This window comes from Pinus tabuliformis, chromosome 9, assembly GCF_031772625.1.
Source record: "Pinus tabuliformis cultivar Carrire ecotype Pingquan chromosome 9, CPIR1, whole genome shotgun sequence".
In the NCBI taxonomy this organism is placed as follows: domain Eukaryota; kingdom Viridiplantae; phylum Streptophyta; class Pinopsida; order Pinales; family Pinaceae; genus Pinus; species Pinus tabuliformis.
The window spans coordinates 1,733,074,766-1,733,097,444 of NC_142307.1; the positions used below are offsets into that span (position 1 = coordinate 1,733,074,766).

The 22,679-nt window shown below is 36.7% G+C and overlaps 1 protein-coding gene across 1 annotated transcript in view; it reads left to right on the forward strand.

Annotated features, from left to right (window-relative positions):
* LOC149155632 (uncharacterized) overlaps window positions 1-17,887 on the forward strand; it is a 136,151-nt gene extending 118,264 nt beyond the window's left edge. Inside the window, exons 2-19 of the mRNA XM_089444472.1 lie at window positions 12,354-12,417; window positions 12,520-12,652; window positions 12,786-12,843; window positions 13,136-13,390; window positions 13,598-13,702; window positions 13,797-13,886; window positions 13,992-14,153; window positions 14,281-14,340; window positions 14,436-14,534; window positions 14,722-14,900; window positions 15,192-15,450; window positions 15,694-15,810; window positions 15,904-15,993; window positions 16,114-16,275; window positions 16,497-16,556; window positions 16,652-16,750; window positions 16,939-17,117; window positions 17,385-17,887. Of these exons, the coding sequence (XP_089300598.1) occupies window positions 12,354-12,417; window positions 12,520-12,652; window positions 12,786-12,843; window positions 13,136-13,390; window positions 13,598-13,702; window positions 13,797-13,886; window positions 13,992-14,153; window positions 14,281-14,340; window positions 14,436-14,534; window positions 14,722-14,900; window positions 15,192-15,450; window positions 15,694-15,810; window positions 15,904-15,993; window positions 16,114-16,275; window positions 16,497-16,556; window positions 16,652-16,750; window positions 16,939-17,117; window positions 17,385-17,541 (2,328 nt within the window). The 3' untranslated portion in view covers window positions 17,542-17,887. The remainder of the gene's footprint in view (window positions 1-12,353; window positions 12,418-12,519; window positions 12,653-12,785; window positions 12,844-13,135; window positions 13,391-13,597; window positions 13,703-13,796; window positions 13,887-13,991; window positions 14,154-14,280; window positions 14,341-14,435; window positions 14,535-14,721; window positions 14,901-15,191; window positions 15,451-15,693; window positions 15,811-15,903; window positions 15,994-16,113; window positions 16,276-16,496; window positions 16,557-16,651; window positions 16,751-16,938; window positions 17,118-17,384) is intronic.
* Window positions 17,888-22,679: the final 4,792 nt, after the last annotated feature.

The window sequence follows — 22,679 nt, forward strand, 5'->3', positions numbered from 1 at the left end:
AGGTTAACTGTTGTACCTTTGACGAGGAACCATATGCAAACAAGGCAAATCAAATCAAAGTATATCAGCCCTGGAAAGGAAATGGAGATATCGGCTCGGCACAAGAAAGTAAAGAGATAACTGAGGATCAACGGTTCGGCAAATCCCTCAGGATCCTTTGATCTTGAGGGATCGTTGCTTTAACTATTTTTACACCTAGACATCTCTGCCTTTACCATTATAAAAAGGGTCAGCACTGTTAGCCCAAGGAGTCTGTTATGTTTTATGTAATTTCTCTTAAGATTGAAACTTTGATCATCGAGTCTCGTTGAGAACTGATCTACTGTAATTTTGTCTTATGCATTAATACAAAATTGGTTGCTATTTCATCTCTGAGTCTGGAATAACTTCAAGCGGTGTACCCCTGGAGGCTAAGGGCTCGACCCTGGTGGAACACTTGCTCCTGTACTATTACTTTTGGTTTATGCGTGGTTTGCTTATCAGTGTTATTTGGTAATCTGATATGTTCTGTTATTTTACATCACAGCTCTGTTACATTTAATTCACTGAGTAATATCATTTCTAAAGACAAAACCATTATATTAACTTTGCAACGTATTATTGTTCCTTTAAGCACTAACATAATATTTCCGGTCTTTACAGAATACTGTTGCTGTTCAATTACAGAGTATCTGTGTGTACACTTATTCATTGGTATTACTGAACTCATCTTAGGGATTATGTTTCCTTGCGATTGTTGAATCTATAGACATTGTTGTTCCATTCTGAAATATAGTCGTATTCTTTATAACTAAGATTGATAACTGGATTACCAAGATCAGATTACTATTAAGGTGTGCCGTGTGCATGTATGTGTGGTTTTCAAGCGCTGTTCTATATTAATCAGTGTTGTTCCATTTCTGTGTGTTGTTTAATTCATCCTTAGAAGTGGAGGATTGCCATTTGGTTTCTGTAGGACATGATTATTGTAGACTAAGGTGTTGTTGCTTATTAGACTTAATTGCTGCTACAGTTTCCTGTTTGCTATTCCATTTTAGGTTTGTTTTTCTATTTCTTATTTGTTGTCCTATTTCTTATCTGCCGCTTCATTTCCTGTCGTTTGCGTTATTGTTTGGTGTGAAGAGCGATCTAAGGCTGTAGTGAGAATTGACATTTACTGTCTTGCTCCCAGGTCGATGATCTGTTCCCTGATTTCCTTTAGTTCCATCAGTTTAAAAAGGGATGAGTTACTGCTACTAAACCCTTGACTCATAAATTGCTTAGTTTTCTGAATGCAGGGTTTAGTCTTTAAAAGTAGTTTGTTGTAAACAAGCATCCGTTTACTCTTGTATTTTTTAGCACTGTACTACTAGCATTACTATGGCAAATGATAGCCTCAGACTGAGACACTCTTTGAAATAATAAAACATTCCTAGATTGGCAAACTAATGTGAGGTAATTAGAGGTGAAAGAGACCCTTTTTATAGCTCGACACCTTGGATGTATTCATGTGAAGTGCCACTGCACCCATCACCATGAGCATGTGGGGGGTGGTGGGTGGTACCCTTCCTTTACTCCTCAAATTTTTCCACCTTCCTTGCCATCCTCCAGCACACACATTGATCGTGGTTTTCATTGTTTGGATTCGAATTTTCCTGGCTTTTCCTGCGATCTTGGGCCAGTATTTCCTCTAGAGCTTTGAACCTCTCATCCTTGGGTTGTATCAGCCATATTTTTTCCAGCGAGCCATTTTGATTATTACAACCCTAGTTGGCTAGGAAGTCATCCGCTTTATTCCCTTCCCTTCTTACATGTTAGACCATTATATAGTAAAAATTGTGAATGAGATCCCCTATCTCTTTTATAAGACGTGTTGTCCTCCAACTTTGGCTCAATTTGTCTCATCATGTGTCATTGTTTAGTTTCACCAAGGTGGTTACTACCAGACTTAAGTCTCCTTCCACCATGATGTTTCAATATCCCATTCTTATAGCTATTTGAAGTCCTTGACCCACTGTAGTGAATTCTACCTCATTCTTTCTTGCTATCCCACACTAGTCAGCATAAATGAGTAGCGTGTTAGCTTGATTTTCTTGGAAGATTCCACCAAGACCTACTGCTCCCAGGTTCCCTTTTGAAGCCCCATCAAAATCAAGTTTTATGAAAACTTCTCCAGGGGTAGTGAATTGTACCACAGAACCTATATCCATCCTCTCTTTTTTCCAATCATTTGGAGCCAACATCTCCATTGTTATGTTAAGTTTTTGTAGGATTCTTGCTTCATGGGGGGGAACTTGCTAATCTTCAGGGATCCATTGTTCTTCTAATATAGTCTCTATGATGTTTCTAACTATTCCTTCCCACACCTGATATTGGTTTGATATTTTATTTTTTAAAAACTCTACAATATCTTTCTTTCGATATGGACCATAGGTTTAAACCTAAGCCCAATCCCCATGCTTGGCTCAATACTAGACTTCAAAAAATATTGTTGCACCATAGAAGAATTGTTTCAATTATTCTATGGAAATTCCAATCCATTCTTTAGAAATATCCTTGTAGGTGACCCCATTTTTGTTCCACAAACGGATAGGAATTTAGCATATGCTCCATATCCTCTCTGTTTTGTTGGCACATCCAGCATATGGACGAGCCTTGAATTCCCATTTTCTAAAGTTGGTCCCACTTTAGGTTCCTCCCTTTGCATACCATCAATAGGAAATGGGCTACATTTGGCCATCATCCCCCCTTCCATATTTTTCCCAAAGAATTCCTTGTCCATCTTGAGCTTGTTCTGCTTTCAAGTCATACACTTCTTTGCTGGTGAACGTACCTTTCGTGGTGTGGCCCCATCTTAGAATGTTCAGGTCATTCCTGATCGTGATTTGTCTTGATCTCATTTATTTTTTGAACTCTTCCCACTACCCTGTCTCTATACCCTGGCCCCAATCTTCCTTCTTCTTCCACCTCCTCCAGTTCCCTGTTCCTTACTCCTCTTTCCAGGATTGTTCTACATATTGGATGTTGTTATCATTGGTAAATCAATATATGTCTCTGAGGTCTTTCCTATCTATTATTCTTTCTCTTTGCTGCCATAAGTCCTACCAAAATCTTGTTGTTCTTCCATTGCAAATTTCCCAATAAGCATGATGGTTTATAAGATCCGTATTTTGGCTTGCCAAGTTCCATATTGTCGATCCTTTGGGGGGTCTCTATACCATAGTATGTCCTTAGTTCTCTCCAGCATCTTACAATTTCTTGTCCATATTTGTTTCCATAAGTCCCTTCCTCCCCCCAGCCATCTCCACCATAATTTTTTTCCCATTACTTGGTTTAAAGTGTATGGGTCTCTAACGCCAAGCCCTCCTTCCATGTTTTTTTTTACCAATCCCTGTGAAGATATAAGGGCCCATTTACTTGTCTGTTGAGCTCCTCCCCATAGGAATTTTTTAAAGATATCAATAATTTTGGTGCATGCCCCCTTAGGGCTGCCATGCCTAACAATTGGTATATGGGAATTGACTAAATAACTGCTTTGAGGAGGAAAATTCTGCCTACTAGGTTTAGGAATCTAAAGGCCTAGGTTCCCGGCCTTCCTTGTACCTTCCGGAGGACCTACTATCAACATGACAGTTTTAGAGGGTTTTCTGATAGAGGCATGCCCAGGTATTTAGTGGGGAGGTTTCCTATACTGAACCCCAGGATCCTAGCTAGATAGGTCTTAACAATCCCTTGGGTATTGAAGAAGAAGGTACAAGATTTTTCGTTATTTATTTGGGTCCCTGATGTCATCATGAAGGTGTTCAAGATTTCTTTGATTCTGCGGGCTTCTCTAAGTGATACTTCGCAAAAAATCATGATATTGTCAATGAATCGCTGGTGGGTTATGGCAAGGTCATTCCCCCAAATCCTAAGGCCTTCAATCCTAGACTCTTGAGCTTCATTTTTGATGTATCTGGCAAAACATTCCACAGTAATAATGAACAGGAAAGGTGTCAATGGATCACCTTCTCTTAGCCCCCAGGTAGCGTTAAAGGTTTGGGTATGGGTCCCGTTTAGCAGAATAGCGATGACAGGGATGGATATCATGGCACTTATCCAGTTTATCCATCTGTGGTTAAATCCATAGCCTCTAAGGATGCTCTTCAGATAATCCCAACTTAACTAATCATAGTCCTTTGATAGATCAATCTTAAACATCATTCTAGCTAGATTTTTTGCCTTGAGGAAATGAACTACCTCTTGAGAGGTTACCAACCCATCCAATATTTTCCTTACCTCGACAAATCCCGTCTGCTCCAAGGATATGATATTCGACAGAAAAGGTTTTAGTCACTTAACAATGAGAGTGGCTATAATTTTATATATGACATTACATAGGGCTATGTGGCGGAATCCCTGAGGGCCTTCTGATTTCTATGTCTTAGGAATGAGAGTTATAAAAGAGGAGTTTAGACTAGGACATACCTTTCCATTTTACTTTGATTCCTCCATGACTTCCAATATGTCTCTTCCGATGAATTTACAAGTGATTTTGTAGCATTCTGCTGTAAACCCATCCGAACTAAGGACCTTATTTTTCTTCATACCGTTGATATTTTTTTACACCTCTTCTAGCGACGCTGCTCTCATAAAGGCAAGGTGTTATTCCTGCATGACCCTGTGAGGTATATGTTGAGAAATTATTTGAATTTCTTTCGTTCTGTCTTCTTTTGGTTCTGATAGGGGCCCCTCCATCTCCTCATGTTATACCTTCTGGTTCCCATCTTCATCTTTTAGGGAGAATATTTTGTTATTCTAATGGTGTTGTAGCATCGCCTTGTGGAAAAACTGGGTATTGCACTCCCCTTCTCTTAACCAGTTCACCCTCGATTTTTGTTTCCATAGAATATCTTCATGTTTTCTCATTTCCTCCAGCTGACTTATTGATTGGCCCTCTTCTATTGCTAGCTCTTCTGATCTCTCTTCCTTGATGATTTTTTGTTACACCTCTATCATTCTCTAATTAAGTTGTTTCTGGTCCTTCATGATATGCCTGAATTCTTCTTTGTTCCATTTCTTTATTTTCTTCTTTATTTCCTTGAGTTTTAATTGGAATGCATTCATACAGTTCCTCCCTTGCTGATCGCTCTGTGTCCATCAGGCCTCTTTAATGAGGGCTGGTTCTCTTAGCCAAAATGCTTCGAACCAAAAAGGCCAATTTTTCAGGCTTGCTTTTAGAGCCACTTCCAATTGTATTGTCCAGTGGTTTGATCCCATCCCAGGAATAATCAATGCTTCTATGAATATATCTCTTCTGATAACCTACTCAGATATTAGGAATCTATCCAATCTGGAAGCAATTTGGTGATTCCCTCCTCTTCTGTTGTTCCAGGTGTGCACCCCATTGATTGTTGGGATGTCTACTATGCGTCGCTCTGCTATGGTGTCTTCGAATAACTTCATGTCTGTGTCAATTCTTCTCATGCCTCCCCTTTTCTTCACCAATGAAATGATCATTTTGAAGTCACCTCCCACCACCCACAATTCATCCAGGTATTTGCTTATCATCTTTGCTAGATTCTGTAGGAAAACCCTTCTTTCTCCTGGGATATGGGGTCCATATACTCCTGTGAGGAGCACCCGATATTTTGATTTGATGACTCTAAATCTGCCTGAGAGGATTCTCAGGATGTTGACCCAGTCTTCAAACCATATTTCTCCTTGGTTCGAGGTGATCACTAACCCTTCTGCACTACCATTTGCATCCTGTCTAATAACCTGGTACTGGGGTTTGATGTTTTCCGAAATTTCTTTCAATTTTCTTTCACTAATTTTCGTTTCCTCCATTATCATTATACTAGGTATATCCTTTTTCAATCTCTCTTTGAGGTATCTTTATTTACCTTTGCTATTGAGGCATCTTATGTTCCATGTTTGAATAATCATTTCAACAATTTTGGGGGTTGTTGAAAGACCTCTAATAATGGTACTACTCTCCCTGAGTTTACCAGAAGTTCCCCCACCATTTGTATGGATTCATTCATTGGTCTTCTACACCGTTTCTTTCCCCCTTTTCCTAATGTTCCTGGTTCTTTCCCTTGTCTGCCATGGGACCCTAGGTGCTCTGGTTGTGCGATAATAGTCGATCCCTGTTTTATCTTGTATCGCTGAAAGGTTTCCTTGTAAAGTTGTTTTTGATCCTCTGGGATAAAGCGTTCGTCCAGATGTCTCCACTCCTGTACTAGTCATTTCATCACTTGCTCTTCTACACTGAGATCTTCTTTCTCAGAGTCGAGCTCCATTGGGTTTTGCACTACCATTTGCATGGTACTTTCCTCTCTTTGGTTTTCAATTATTTCTTGTCTCTTTTGCTTATTTCCTTCAGCCTCCTTTGCTTGGATGCTTTCCATCTCCTTCGTATGCTCCATGCCTGTGTTATATACCTAGGGGGGATAATATGGGGTACCAAGGGAGGTACCCAAGTTAATAATGTAATAATGGGATGGGCCATAGTAATAAATAAGGTGGTTAACCCATATCATGTAAGGGACCACAAGTAGTTAGTAATAATGTAATGGGCCCATGGTATTAGTTGATGGTATGAGGGAACCATGGTAATGACCCATGGTATTTTATCTATGAGGCCTATATAGAGGCTAGAGACTCCATGTGAAGGAATAGAGTCAAGGATTATTGTATGAACAAGCATATGGCTTGTGGAATGTTCTCCTTCCTTAAGGAGTGAATGTATGGTGTTTCCCTACCTTAACGGTTTGATTAATAAAGAAGCATTCCTATCTATTTCTATCGTGTTATTTCTTGGGTTAATTCTATTATCATAGTATTTCTGGGTTAGATCTATAACAAGTGGTATCAGAGCACTTTCTTGGGCACAAAAGTGGAGATTACCTTTTTTAATTTTTGCAGGATTTCAGGGGCAGCGAGTTTGTAGATTAGATCTATACATTTTGGTGCAAGATATGCTAAATCTAATTGCCGATCTGGATTATTTACGAAAAAATAGTCGATTTCCAAAAAGAAATCGGTTGAATCAGAGTCCGGATGAAGGCGATATCGATGATTTTAAAATCAGTGGGGTTGCAGACAATTTTTCGGGGCAGAGAATTTGCGGCACATATCTGGACGTCTTGGTGCAATATCTGCAAAATCTAATTGTAGATCTGGATTTTGTGTGAAAAAACACTCAATTTCAAAAAAACATCAGTCGAATCGGAGTCCGGATGAGGGAGATATCGCTGATTTAAAATCAGCTCTTTTTGCAGAAATTTTGGTGACGGCGGGAGAGTTGCAGTGCAGATCTGAAATTCCAAGTGCCTGGATCAAGATTTCTACCACATGGGCAGATGCAGAATGATTGTTCCATTTCCAAAAACAGGTTATAATAGGGATTCTGAGTAATATTGACGGAATTGTGACCATTTCAAATTTTCACCATTTTTTTTTGTGATGGCGGCCCTAGGTCAGAATTTTCAGGACTTGTATAAATTTGATGGCTCTCATCCAGCCAAATGGCTAGCACAAATGGAGAAATATTTTAGATTGAATTACATCATGGATGATGAGACTCAGTTGAGTGTGGGAATACTGTACTTGGACAATGAAAGACGACAATGGTGGCAATGGCATCGATGTTGTTATCGAAGGCCCTTGACTTTGGACACATTCACAAAAGATCTTATGGACCACTTTGACCGTAAAACTAATATTGTGGATAAGCTCACACAGATAGACACACAGCCTAGCAAAGATTTTATTTTTACAGAAAAGAAGGAAACCAAGGAACCTAAAGGGTTATTTTCTGCTGGTATCTCTTTATTGCAGGTTCATGGATTGATTCAGAAGGAGAAAATCATTGTGTCTATAAATCCGAGTTGCAAACAAAATCTCATAAATGTCAACTTAGCAAAAAATTTACAAATTCCAGCAAAACACATTCAAAACGCACAAGTGGATGATAAGGATGTTCAAGTGTACAAGGATTTGAAGATTTCTATGGATAAGTATGTGTTCCATGGTGATTTTTATGCTTCAGATATGGATAACATGGATGTTGTTTTGGAATACCCTTGGATGGAATCAGTGGGTACTATCAATATTAATGTACAAAAGAAATTCCTGAAGCTCTGGTATAAAAAGAAGAAAATTACATTACAGGATATTTCCATTAATAAACAGGTAGAGTCCAAGGAGGCGGAAGCAGAAGATGTTCCAGAGTCTGACATATTAGATGATGAGCTAGTGATGATAGATAATCAAGCACAAACAGAAGCTGAAGCAGAAAGGGTTACAGGTGCTGATACATCAGAGGAGGGCTTAGTGGTTGAAGTCATATTGGAAAAGAAGACACGACAATAGGCACCACAGCAGGGTGAATTAAAGAAAAAGACAGCGTGGGTTAAAACTTCAACATATCATCACCCACTTCACCCCACAAGAAAACAACCAACAAGATGGCAACCAACTAGCCACAAGGACAACAACCCTCGTATGACGGATAGCAAGGAGCCTAGAACCACCTACTACACATCAACACAGAAGAGCTGCCACGGTCAACTTCCATCTCAAGCGAGTGAGGCACCAACGAGATCGAGGGTTCACCTTTCTCTTGGATGGCTAGATGCACGTGCATGGTACCAGTGGACTACTCTTTTGAGTAGATCTTATTATTTGTGTTCTTCCCATGTTTTGGGGACGAAACATGCTTACGGGGGTGGAATGTTATATACCTAGGGGGGATAATATGGGGTGCCAAGGGAGGTACCCAAGGTAATAATGTAATAATGAGATGGGCCATAGTAATAAATCAGGTGGTTAACCCATATCATGTAAGGGACCACAAGTAGTTAGTAATAATGTAATGGGCCCATTGTATTAGTTGATGGTATGAGGGAACCATGGTAATGACCCATGGTATTGTATGTATGAGGCCTATATGGAGGCTAGAGACTCCATGTGAAGGAATAGAGTCAAGGATTATTGTATGAACAAGCATATGGCTTGTGGAGTGTTCTCCTTCCTTAAGCAGTGAATATGTGGTGTTGCCCTACCTTAAGGGTTTGATCAATAAAGTGAATCATTTCTATTTATGTCTATCTTATTGTTTCTGGGTATATTTGCATTATCTTATATTTTCATATTAGATCTATAGTATTTCCGGGTTAGATCTATAACAAGTGGTATCAGAGCTATAACAAGTCTCCCCCATCTCATCCACCTAAAGGGTGGTGAATCTGTTATGGTTGCACTGCTCTTTCTCATTTTGATTTGCTTTCTGGTTCCCTGTTGGTTTTTGGTTTCTTTTCCTTCTGTGCACCTCCTAGAATCCATCCCCATCCTCTCTTGTCATTTCGTTTCCTTCCTTCTTCTCATTTGACTGATTTTCTAGGTTATTTAACGGGGAAGCATGATATAGGTGGCCATATTGATGGCATCGCCTACATCTAAATGGGATATGCTCAGAGTCAAGGGGTTGTTGCCATATCTCGTCATGATATTCTAGCTCTATGTTGTCTAGTAGCGGCTCATTGGTATTCATGTACACACAGATTCTTGCGTAGGAGGTGTACCTACATTTTCTTGTCAAGTCTGATACTTTCACAAAGGTTCCGATCGAGTTGCCTATTCCTTCCAAGATTTCAGGATTCCAGAAATCCATTGGTAAGTCGAAGAGCCGTACCGAGATGGGTGATGCTAGAAGCTTCTCTTGGTCTGGGTTATAGCATTCCTCCTAATGCCTCATAAACATGCCAGCATTGTTGAAGAAATACAACACACCTTTGAAAACCTTCTCCTTGTTTTCTAGGTTGGAAAATATTACGAAGAAGAACACTTTCGCCCCCAGCTTGAGGTCTATGCCCCTTTGGTTTCCATCGTTGTTGGATCCATTTGATCAGTTCCTTCTTGGTTGGCCAAGCCCCAATAAACTTACATATCATGGCATGGTCCTTCATATATCTTTTGTATTCATCCAGCTTGTTGTTGGGTATCACGAATCAGAGTTCCTTGGTTGCTCTCGGTAGGAATTTTCCTCCCAAGCCCACTTTCCATTTAGCTCCAAAAAACGGTATCTCTTTCCCGCGATTTTTGTTGCCTTTGGTTGCGCCATGAAGTCTCGTCTCCCCTACAGAAACATTTCGGTAGGAGGGGATCTCTCTCCCCCTGCTATACCTCTCATTTCAACTGTCAGTAATATCCTTTGCCCCTTTGCTCCTGTCATTTCTCAGACTGTGGTGTTTGCATGTTTGTCAAGCAAAGTGTGTGACACTCCAACCCTAGCTACTATTGTTCTTCCTCAACCCCGCGCTCCCAGTAAACAAGTTTCAATATTCATACTTATAATGATAATATTATATTATTAAATCATATTTTTTTAAAATATTTGATAGTAATTGAAGGAAGAATTTGCTTAATTTAAAAATGTCATTGATATAATGATATCATATGTGTTTTTAATAATATCCACAATTATAATTTTCTTAATAAAATTTTAAATCAAAATAATTAAATTAAGGTAGGAGATTTATTATGAATTTAATCACATATTGAAATGATTATCTAAATAATTGATTTTAAAATTTTATTTTCTTAATGTATTTAATTAATCACACTCTTGGATTTTAAAGATGAAATAGTTTTAAAAAATATTAATAAAACATCATCATCATATAGTTTATAACTAAAGATACATTATAAAGTGTTATATAATCTCAAATATGCATTTACCATACACTTTATATTTTAGGAGTGAAATAATGATTTTTGAATGTGACTTGAAGTTGTTTGTGATTGTGGTTGTACTATATATGTGGACAAGTGACACTCATGCCACTAGTTCTTAACCATAAACCCCAGTTTACTCTATCATGCTACAGTTTATTAGAACATAGAAAAATAATTACCAAAAATAAAAATAAATGTGGAGAGGAATTCAAACAATAAAATGACACTTAAAGATAGTTTCCTTAAACCATTTTTCTTTCTTTCTTTTTGATAGATTAAAAGGTGGAATTACCAATGGATTTCAAACCAGTGATCACTATCCATTCAAAACACTTTAAGTCATTTAAAAAATAAATTATAATATTAATATAAATTCATTTGAATTTATAAAAAATTAAAAAATATTAATATAGAATTTAACACTTTCAAATAAATCATATATATATATGAGATTAATTACTAACTTTTCTCTAAATTTTAAACATTTTACGTAAAACTCATTTTATTATATAAACTTTATGTAAATGACATGTTATTATAATATAAATTATTAGTATGTAATTTAAACACTTTACATAAAACCCATATTATTATTTTATAAACTTTACCTAAATAACGTGTTATTATTATATAAATTATTACTATTTAATTTGTTAAAGAAATTGAAAATTTCATTTTTTTTTTCGAATTTAGGCTCTTGTGATCCACATTTGAATTATTGAGAAATTTTCGGGAGTAATCACATAGGAGAAGTATGGTTCATGCGAGGACATATGCAGAATCACATTATAACATCCAATAAGTATGGTTCATCATCAATAAAAGATACAAATTCATATCATACCATACAATTAAATATATCAATATAGAGATAATTAATCTAGAACCGTTAAAACATAACAACTGATTTTGACTCTATATATGGTTAGTTAATAAAATATTTGAAACTGTTAAAATTGAATATTAAAAAAAATAAATTTAATTAATTAATAAATAATATAATTATTTTTTTAATTTTTATTCCTCATATTTAACATTTCACTTAATCTCTTTCCAAAGTACCGGTACCCCCTATCCATTAGGAACCACCTAAAACATACCCGTAGCCGTTAGGATCTAGAATGTCATGAGCAAATTACCTTTAAAAGAGGAGAGGAGGAAGAGTGTTATGCCCGTCGGAATTTCCAATCCAAAGTCACTCCATCTGAGTTAAATCTCTATACTTGATCTCGTTCAGTCACTTGTCGTTCCTTTTTCTGCGCACAGGTTGGCTCCCTGCCATGAACAAAGCTGCTTTTGAATTTATATTATAGAATTTGGAGTTTGGGGCTCGAATGGATATGACGTAACTACTTTGAAACTGAGATCATTAAACAACCATCTGATTTTCGTTTTACAACGTAGGGTGTGCTCAGTCTGATACTACGGGAGCCAAGTCTGTGTTAGGAATAACTCGGGGATCAGTAAGCCAAGCATAAGCGTGTTCTTGTTGTATTCAATATCTGCCAAAACAGTCGGCATTAGCAAATTCCAGCACTCCTAAATTAAAATTTTGCCAGGGTAACCCATAATTCGATCTGCTAGATGCCCTTTGGAATACGAAATATAGACTGTTATTTTTGTGATTTTGTTTTTGGTACTTCTGGGTGCAGGAACAGGACCGCTGCGAGATGGAGAACAGGTGCATTGTTCCCAAGCCAGCAGTGGCAGCAAAAGGTAAGTGGGTTTCTTGAAAACTTGCATTGTTTACAAGTGCATAGACTAAATAAGATTTCTTCTTCTTCTTTTTTTCTAAGATGTGTGCGTGGAAAATGGCAGGCCCTGCAATGGCGGCACCCAATCAGAAAGCGCTGCAAGCCAACAACAAAAATAGGAAGGCCTTAGGGGACATTGGCAATCTGGTGGGAGCTCGGAACGCCAAATGCAATATCAACAAAGATGCCCCGATGGAGTATGTTGTTTGATGTTATTTATTATCCTTTAGGTGTATAAATTGAATCAATCTGCTGCTGTGTTTCTGCTTCTTTCCATTTTGTTGTTCTATTTGGTAGCTTCTGCTTCTAATGTCATGTACTCTGTTTCAGGACGTCTAGAACAAACTTTGTTGTCAATGCCAACAAGGGAGCCAATCCCAGCACTCAGGTAAGTTTAATCAGAGTCAATTAAGCAAGCTGAAAGATTGATTTCTTGTAGAACTCTTAAACGGGGTCTACGGTTTTCAAAGGACAATCTCCCAGGGAATTGAACTACCAACCGGGCAAAACCTCTGTATTCAGCCACCTGCTTTATCGATCTTCCTGCCTAGTATTCTGTTTTTCTGGGCATGTTTAATTTGTTGCTCTTTGTTTTCATTCCACAGCCCTCATTCTGTTCTCTATTTTCTGTGAGCCCAAGTATGGAATCTCACTCTTTAGTTTTCCGATTTTGACTCCAGCAATTCCAGCCACATGATATTGTCGTTAAGGCAGGAGCGAAAGCAGAGGCAAAGGTAATCCGGGGAAACAAACAGAGGCGTATTATCAGAAGGAAGGCTCAGAATGACACTGCTACACAAAAGGACACTGTCGTTTCTGTCGGTCATAGCATAGACTCAAGTGCACAAGGTGGGGGATTACAAGCACCTAGCCAACTCAAAGCAACAAAACCTATAGCACAGTCACAGACTACAGTGCTAACAGCTCGAAGTGAGGTCTGTCTTATTGATTAAGTTTATTAGTTCTCTGATTCTTTTCTTGTTTTGAATTAACTACTGGCCCAAATCCAAATATACACAAGCCAAAGGTACCCACATCCACACCCAATTACTAAGGGGTTTTATAGCTGTAAGATAGCTTTGTGTTTATTTATGATGTAGGTTGGATAATAATGATTAATAATCTTGATGGGGGTATTTCAGGACGTGCAAGAGGTTCTCCCTAGCATTGATGATGGAGACCTTGAAAACCAATTGGAAGTTGTGGAATATGTTGAAGACATATACAAGTTCTATCGGAAGATTGAGGTATGTTTCTCTATCAATGATTGAAGATTTGTGTGAATGTGAAGGTAAATTTTTTATTTTCATTTAGTAATCATTGGCAGCCCCGTATGTCCAGAACATGAGTTGTGTGCCTCCAGATTATATGAAAAGGCAGGATGAAATCAACGAGACAATGAGGGCAATCCTGATTAGTTGGTTGATACAGGTACAGATTATTTCCATTCTAATTTTGTTGCTGCCAATCTTAGATCTAAAAGAGCTTTATGTGGGCAATTTCTTAGGCTTTACTCTGAAATATTAAATTTTGCAGGTGCATCTGAAATGTGAACTAATGCCAGAAACATTGTATCTCACTGTATACATTATGGATAGATACCTTTCTATTCATATTGTTAGAAAGTGGGAATTACAATTAGTGGGTATCACTGCGATGCTTATGGCTTGCAAATATCAAGATACCCGTGCTCCTCAGGTAGGATGACTTACTGACATCCATAAGCATTAGTGTAAGGAAACCTTTTGTCTATATCTAATTGATAGAATACCTGGTTGGCTCTTGAATATTGACATAATAAGAATCAATTCATATTTGGCTACAGGTCAATGAATTGATCCGCATCTCAGGATACCAATACACATCCAAAATGATAGTGGCCATGGTAATTATCTTTAACTGATGTCTTTCTGTTTTATTAAATTACAATAGATTTCAAAGATTCAGTGTGACTGATACTTTGATAATAATACTTGGCAGGAGCATACAATATTAAATCGACTGAATTTCAATCTTTCCGTTCCCACTCCATATGTATTCCTTGTCAGGTTTCTGAAGGCAGCTGGTCCTGACAAAGTGGTAAAGTGATGAACTCCAATGTTTCTTTTGTATTGTCAGAATAACCTTCTGATGTATTGATCAAATTGACTTTCAAAATGCCCCTGGAGAATTGAGATTGTGGTTTAAATATCTTTTCTTCATTGTATTTCCTAATAATCCTCTCCTGTACTGCTAAGAAATAAAATTTATTATAACAATGGTTCAGATGGAAAATCTAGCATTCTACTTGGTTGAGCTGTGTTTGCTTCATTACAAAATGATCAAATACAGTCCATCAATGCTTGCTGCTGCTGCTGTCTACACTGCTCAATGCACTTTGAAGAAGGATCCATGTTGGAGTAAAACACTTGTTCTTCACACAGGCTACTCTAAAGAAGATCTCAAGTAAGTCTTCTAGTTCTCAAGGCACCATGCTTCTAATGAGTTTATCCTTCTAAAAGATGCTATTTCCTAAATAACATAGGCATTTTCATGAATTACGCAATCTGTAGATTATATAGCCAAAACATAGTGGGCCACCTACAATACTAATTTAGTCACAACCTGTCTGAAATTGTATCTAATTCTAGATATGGGAAAGATGAACGAATGTGCACATCAAAATGTCTATGGTGTGTGCACATTTAGTTAACTTTGTACCTTGTTAAAGAATAACAATTGATTTACTTGTTCCAGGGAATGTGCACACTTCATGGTTGACTTCCACTTAAGTGCAGAAGGAAATGAACTGAGAGTTGTTCATGAGAAGTATTCAGATCAAATTTTTGGCTATGTTGCTTTTTTAAGCCCTGCCAACTTAGCTGATGATGACAGTTGCACTACCAGTAATTACGATGCCATTTGTATCAGTGATAACATAGACTCAAGTGCACAAGAAGGGGGAAGGAAACACACTGCACCATCATTGACTGCAATGCTAACTGCTCAAAGTGAGGTCTGTGTCACTCTCTTATACTTTTCTTGTTTGGTAATTGGTACTGGTTCAACAAATATACACAAACCAAAGAGTATCCATGTCCACTCCAAATTACTATAGCCTTAAGATAGCTTTGTGTTTAATCATGTTGTAAGTTGGATGAAAATGATTAGTTATCTTGATAGCCTGAAGTTAGTGTTGTGTTTATTTATGATGTAAGTGGGCTGGAAATGATTAATAATCTTGATAAGGGTATTTCAGGATGCATTCAGGGATTCCCATCAGGTGCTCCCTAGCATTGATGATGGAAATATTGAAAACCAATTGGCGGTTGTTGAATACGTTGAAGATATATACAAATTCTACAGGACAATTGAGGTATGTTTCTCTGTCAATGATTGCAGTTTCTTGTGAGTCTGAAGGTAAAATTTCATTTTCCTTAACAAAAAAATGGTATTCATGTATGCGAAGGAGATGAGTTGCGTACCTCCAGATTATATGAGAAATCAGGTTAAAATCAACGCAAAGACGAGGGCAATCGTGATTGATTGGTTGATGGAGGTACAACTTTGTTCATATGCTAGTTCCATTTGCTGTCAAATTTAGATCTAAAAGAGGTTTATATGGAGTCTGGACTATCTATTATCTCTTAGGCCTGACGTCAAAATTTTAAATTTTCAGGTGCATCTGAAATTTGACCTAATGCCAGAGACGTTGTACCTCACTGTGAACATCATTGATAGATACCTTTCTGTTCAGAGTGTTGCAAGGAGGAATTTGCCATTAGTGGGTATCGCTGCATTGTTTATAGCTAGCAAATATGAAGAAGTCTGGCCTCCAGAGGTAGGATGACTTAGTGGCATCTGTAAAGTAAGGATGGGTGTAAGGAAACCTTTAATGTATATATCTAATTAATAGAAGACCTTGTTCGCTGCTGAAAAGCACATACACTACTGCAATCTCTACTTGTAGTGAAGATTACCCTTTATTTTGAAATCAGCGCAATAACTATATCATAATGGGTAACAGAATATTGATAAGAGCTGGTTCTTACTTGCCTTCAGGTCAATGACTTCATCTCCGTCTTTCCAAAAGAATGCATGCCAGAACAGATAGTGGCCATGGTAATTAGCTCTAACTGATAATTCTTTGTCATTGAATTGCAGCATAGTCTCCAAAGATTTAGTTTGACTGATTAATTGATAATAAATCTTCGCAGGAGTCTGCAATATTAAAACAATTGAATTTCAACCTTACAATTCCCACTCCATATGTATTCGTCCTCAGGTTTCTGAAGGTAGCTGGTCCCGACAAAGTGGTAAAGATCTGAATCACACTTCTTTTATATTGTCGAAATAATCCTCTATGGCATTGATCGATTCTGCTTTCAAAAATGCCTTAGAAAATCTAGCATTCTTCTTCGTTTAAAATGCATTTCTTCATCGTAGTCATAATAATACTCTGCTGTACTGACAAGTCATAAAATCTATTATCAAAATGCTTCAGATGGAAAATCTGGCATTCTTCTTGGTTGAACTGTGTTTGCTTCAGTACATAATGATTAAGTACAGTCCATCAATGCTTGCTGCTGCTGCTGTCTATACTGCTCGATGCACTTTGAGGAAGGATCCATGTTGGAATAAAACACTTACCCTTCATACAGGCTACTCTGAATCGGACCTCAAGTAAGACTTCTCATTTTTAATGAATCATGCTTTAGCGATTTTATCCTTCTAAAGAATTCCTACTCCTGGACATTTTTTTATTTCTTCGTCAATTACAGGCAGGCATTGTTGATCAGCTATGGCCAGAACATTGTGTCTTGGTCAACTATAAGTTGGAACTCGGCTACTGACATCCTGTCTGAATTGTATCTAATACTGTCTGGAGGTGTGTGAACATTTTGTTAATTCTGTACATTGAGGTAATGACATTTATGTGCATTGTTCCAGGGAATGTGCGCATTTGATGGTTGACTTTCACCTAAATGCGGGAGTAAATCAGCTGAGAGCTGTTCATGAGAAGTATTCAGATCCAGTTTTTGGCTATGTTGCTTTTTTAATCCCTGCCAAATTACCCGTAAAAGACAGTTGCAGCCCCAACAACTGATCAACATGCGTACCCGAATTACTTCAGGACCCTAATTAAAGGTTGCGCATTCTTCAAGTTGGGTGGAAACCTGGTATTGATGGTGTTGTTCATGTAAATAGCTCTTGACAAAATATATGTCAACTTCTAGTTGAGTTTTTTCATACCTTGAAAAATCTCATTAATACTGAACAGTTATTCTTCACTTGCAGGATAAATACTAGAGTTAGCATTACGGCTTTCTTTTGTTTATCATGTGAATTTGGATTTTCCCAATATAATTCCCCATGTGACATTATTTGCTTGTTCATGGGCTTTGAGTATGTCTTAATACTCATAGCATCTCTGTATAAAAGTACACAAGCTAATAGACCAGCAGTTTTAATGTAAATTTGCCACAGTAAAGTTAAATGGAATTAGTTTGCTGCCTCAACCTTTTCTAACCAATGTGAATTTCAAGAACCAAGAAGCATGAATGAAATTTGGATGCAATTTTTTCTGCAGTTTAACTTGGAACAAGATCCCGCGAAAGGCCCCTACCCTCCTGTAGATTACTCTTCATGATAACGTTGGCCTCAGGGCATTATGCTTATGAAGAATAAAGACGAATTTTTAATAATATATATATATATATATATATATATATATATATATAATTTATATTTTTTTAATTTTACTGATTTAAAAAATTATATATATTTAACAATTTTTTTGTTTTTAAACTAGGACGAGAATTTTGTATTAAGCAAAACTATGTGGCTGCATACACAACTGAAGTACAACAGAATGAATACTATAGGAAAAAATTCTTCAATGATTGTAAAAAACCATCATTTTCCTAACACAAAAAAGAAGAGATCCAATACTAAACCACCTGAGAATTGAGCCTACTGCATCTTGAGAATTGGAATAGATTCTTACAAATTACTTGCATAAGATAATAGAAAAACAATATTTTTTAGATTCTTACAAATTACTTGCATAAGATAATAGAAAAACAATATTTTTTAGATTCTTACAAATTACTTGCATAAGATAATAGAAAAACAATATTTTTTAAGATTTAATAGGCATTGACCAGAATAAGACTAGCAGAGGTACCAGATTTTGGGGGTTTCTTACTTTGATCTTTTATTTTTCTTATTAATGGAAGGGAAGATTGTTGTTTGATTTTTAGAACATCTAAATAAGAAGGAGTAGAAGAGGAGGGAATGACCTCCTTCTCTTCCTCCAAAGCGACCTCTTCTTCCTTCTTATATTGAGGAGGGATTTTGTCAATATCCTTAGGAGAAGTATCTTCCTTAGCAGGTGAATTGATGTTCTCTAAGGCACTTGATGTGGATCTTGAGTTAAGAATGAAGATTTATAGGACTCAATGGATATGTAATGATGAGATGTTGACATTAGTTTATAAAGCCGTGTTGTATTCGGTAGTAGTTAAGAATGAATACAACTTAAGGGATGTTGAATATTTTTGTCTATAAAGATCGTCACAATGGATTTAGAATAATGATATGATAACATTTGTTTATAAAGTTGTGATGCATTTAATAGTAGTTAAGAATAAATGGATGATGATTGACTTGAGGGATTTTGAATACTTTTGTTTTTAAAGATGGTCTCTTAATGAGAGGACACGCAGTGTTGTCTTTTATTTAGGAGGGATTAAGAATGAATGAACAATGAATGTGTGACAATGAGATTGTTTGAAATTTAACATGGTGAACTAATTTATATATGAAATAAAGTATATTATGAAATAATTGTGGATTGCCCAAAGTAATTGCAGTTTCAAATTATAATTGATTTTATTGTCACGGATATAAAATATATATTTACTTGAGGAATTGTGTGACTCTCCAAACATGTAGTGGTTCATCCATGAATTTCATAGTGTATATATGAAGTGAAATAATTAATGGATTTTAATTTTTTGAAAACAATGTGTAGGTATGCTAATCAAGTGGAATATGATATTTTGACACCGAGGAAAATTGATCTTCCAACTCAATTTGCATGAAACATGATATCATACCCATTAGTTTGGAGCTTGGATTTAGCCATCTTAGAGGTGCAAATAAATTGGGATTGATGCATGAGTTTACATGTTATAGACTTTGAGATTTCTCCATATTGCCTTAAAGTTGGCGTTGCATCATGAATCCTTCATTAATTTCTCACATGATGGGATGAACATCAATATAAAACCTTGGTGGGAGGGTGTGAGGAAGGGGTTTCTTTCCTTCAAATGAGCTTTTTTCTTCATGATTACTTTATTAATTTCTCACATATATAAAACTTTCTGGGGATGGTGTTAAGGTCATTTTTTTTTGTAGGGGGAAGGGTGTTGTAAATATTTCTTTTGGTTGTGGGTGGAGTTGGGTAGTGTGTATCAACTGAGGGTCCAACTATGTGGAAAGATTTGGAGGGTGTGACTTAATGTTAAATTTGAAACATCACTTGGATAATTAAAGACAAGTTTATGGTCTTTGTACTTAATAAAATTCTTAAACGAGCTATGTAAATCTCTAAACAAGCAATAATGTCATCCACAAATTTCAATAGAAAGGGAACATACAAAGTGAAATAGTCATTGGACTTGGGCTTTTGAAGACAACTTTCTCATGTGGAATGTGGAATGTGGTCCTTCGATGTGCCCATCAAAGTTGATGAGACAAATCAACTATACACTAAAGGAGATTCTCAAACAATATTTTATCATCCTCCTAAGATGCTTTATAGCCTGGATTTAATCACCCTTGAGAGAGATCTAAAATTGGGAGTATTGCATGACCTTAGTTTTTAGAGGCTTTTTGAGATCTATCTATATTGGCTTCAAAAGGTCCTTCTAGATCACCTCACAAATATCTTGCATGGTGCAATAAGCATCAATAGAAAACCTTAGGGGAAAGTTGTGGAGTGAGAAGAGGGGGGAGGAAGCAAGTGGTGACTACCCAAGATTTATATATGTAGAAAGATTTGAAGGGGATGATTATTTCAAAATTTAAATATACTCATGTAAAATTTGGAATGTGGTGCTTTGATTCCCATAAAGTTGATGGGACAAATCTAAATTTGTGCTAAAGGGGACTGTCAGAAAACATGATATCATCCTCTTTAGACTCAAGAGCTTCAATTTAGCCACCCTATACACACAACTAAAAATGGGAGTAATGCATGAGCTTGATTATTAGAGGATTTCAAGACATGTCTATATTGGCTTCACATGGACCTTGGACATCACCTCATGAATTCCTTTCTTAATTTTGTGCATGGAGAGTCAGAACATAAATACAAAACCTTTGGGGAAGGTTGTGGAGTGAGAAAGTGGAGTGGGGGAGTTGAGGGATGGGGGGATCAAGGGGTGATTATCCTAGATCTATATATGTGGGGATGGGTGGGGAAGTGATAACCTTGGATCCAACAACATGGAAATATTTAGAGGAGATGATTTTATGTCAAAATTGAAAAAACTCATGATAATTAAATTTAAAATTCTATGGATAATTAAAAACTCTATGGATCATCAAAATTGAAACATCTCATGGATAATTAAATTTTATACTCTATAAAATTCTTAAAGGACTTGTGTGAATCTCTAAACAAGCATTGATGAAGAGTATACCAAGTGAAATAGTCTCTAGACTTGGGCTTTTCAAGACAACCTACTCATGTGGAATGGAACAAATAATTTTGTGTTAAAGGGGGTTTTAGGCAACATGATATAATCCTTCTGACATAATCTAGAGCTCGAATTTAACCTCCCTAGAGACAACTAAAATTGGGAGTCATGCACAAGCTCAATTATTAGAGGCTTTTTGAGATCTATCTATATTGGCTTCAAGTGAGCCTTGCAGATCACCTCATGAATTCCTTTATCAATTTCTTGCATGGTCAGATGAGCATCGATAAAAAAACTTTGAGGGAAGGGTGTGGAGTGGGAAGGGTGGAGACCATGGGACACGTATTTTCTTTGTGAGCACTGAGGACAAGGTTGTAATCTATGGAAATTAGAATAAGCAATGAAAAACTCTAGTAAACAGGTATGAATCTCTCATCTTACTCTTATCATTAGTGTTTTCATCTATGATTTTATTGCATTATGCTTAGGGAAATTCTTATATTTTTGTTTTGTTTTATTATAGATTTGGGTACCATATCTAGGGAGATTGGTATTGTTTGCAAGAACGATTTAATTTCCAACTATAAAGTCCATTATCTAAAGTCTTTCAAACAATGATTTCATTTTCTTGATTGTTGCATTGGATCTATGATTTGTCTTGATTCTTCAATTTCAATAAGGAAAACGCTTCTATTCTAGACTTGAAAACCTATGTGCAAAGAATATGCGTACATATGTTCTAGACAAGCCCTGGAAACAAATAGTCATGTGAAGGAGTATAAAAATGTAAAGTTTATTAGGCTGACAAACAAAATTAATTGCAAGTGGATATGTGTGTGTGTGTGTGTGTGTGTAACTGATAAGGCATATGGGTATAAAGTTTTTGAGAACATCACCATTAGTTTAAACATGCATAATAGTTTTTGCAATATCAAACTACTATTATTATCTCATTGGCTTTCTCAGGTGCCATAGAAATTCCTTATTATCTCACCTATTTTACTTTCTACATGGCTCTCGCAAGAACCCACTATGAAATCTTGACAAAAACACTTATGTACTCGAATCGTGAACCTTGGGAACTTTCAATAATTTAATCTGCACATAGGGGGATTGTTGGAAACATTAGACACGGGGTATTAATATTCTACATCCTTATTCTAGACCATGTGGCTTTTCTTCACTATATTCACTCCTTTACATTAACAACATCGTAGGTGCATTCAGCAACTCATGCAATTAACTTATATTCATGAGGTAGGCAGGGTTGCTTGGCATAAAAATTTCCTTTGGCTGATTTTTGAAATGTGAATTTGCTAGATGGTTGCTTCTAATAAAGGTTCATAAAAATCTCACTTAGGTACACCAGCAACCAACATACATGTAGAGGTTACCAACGAGTATGTATAGGGTATTTTCTGTTGCATTCAAAGTTGTGGGACCTTTTCTTTGTTCATGATAATGTGTGTTCATGGCTCTTATTACAAAGTTGGATTCATGTTGTTTGCTTAATGTCTTTAGAGTAAAAAATGGTGGT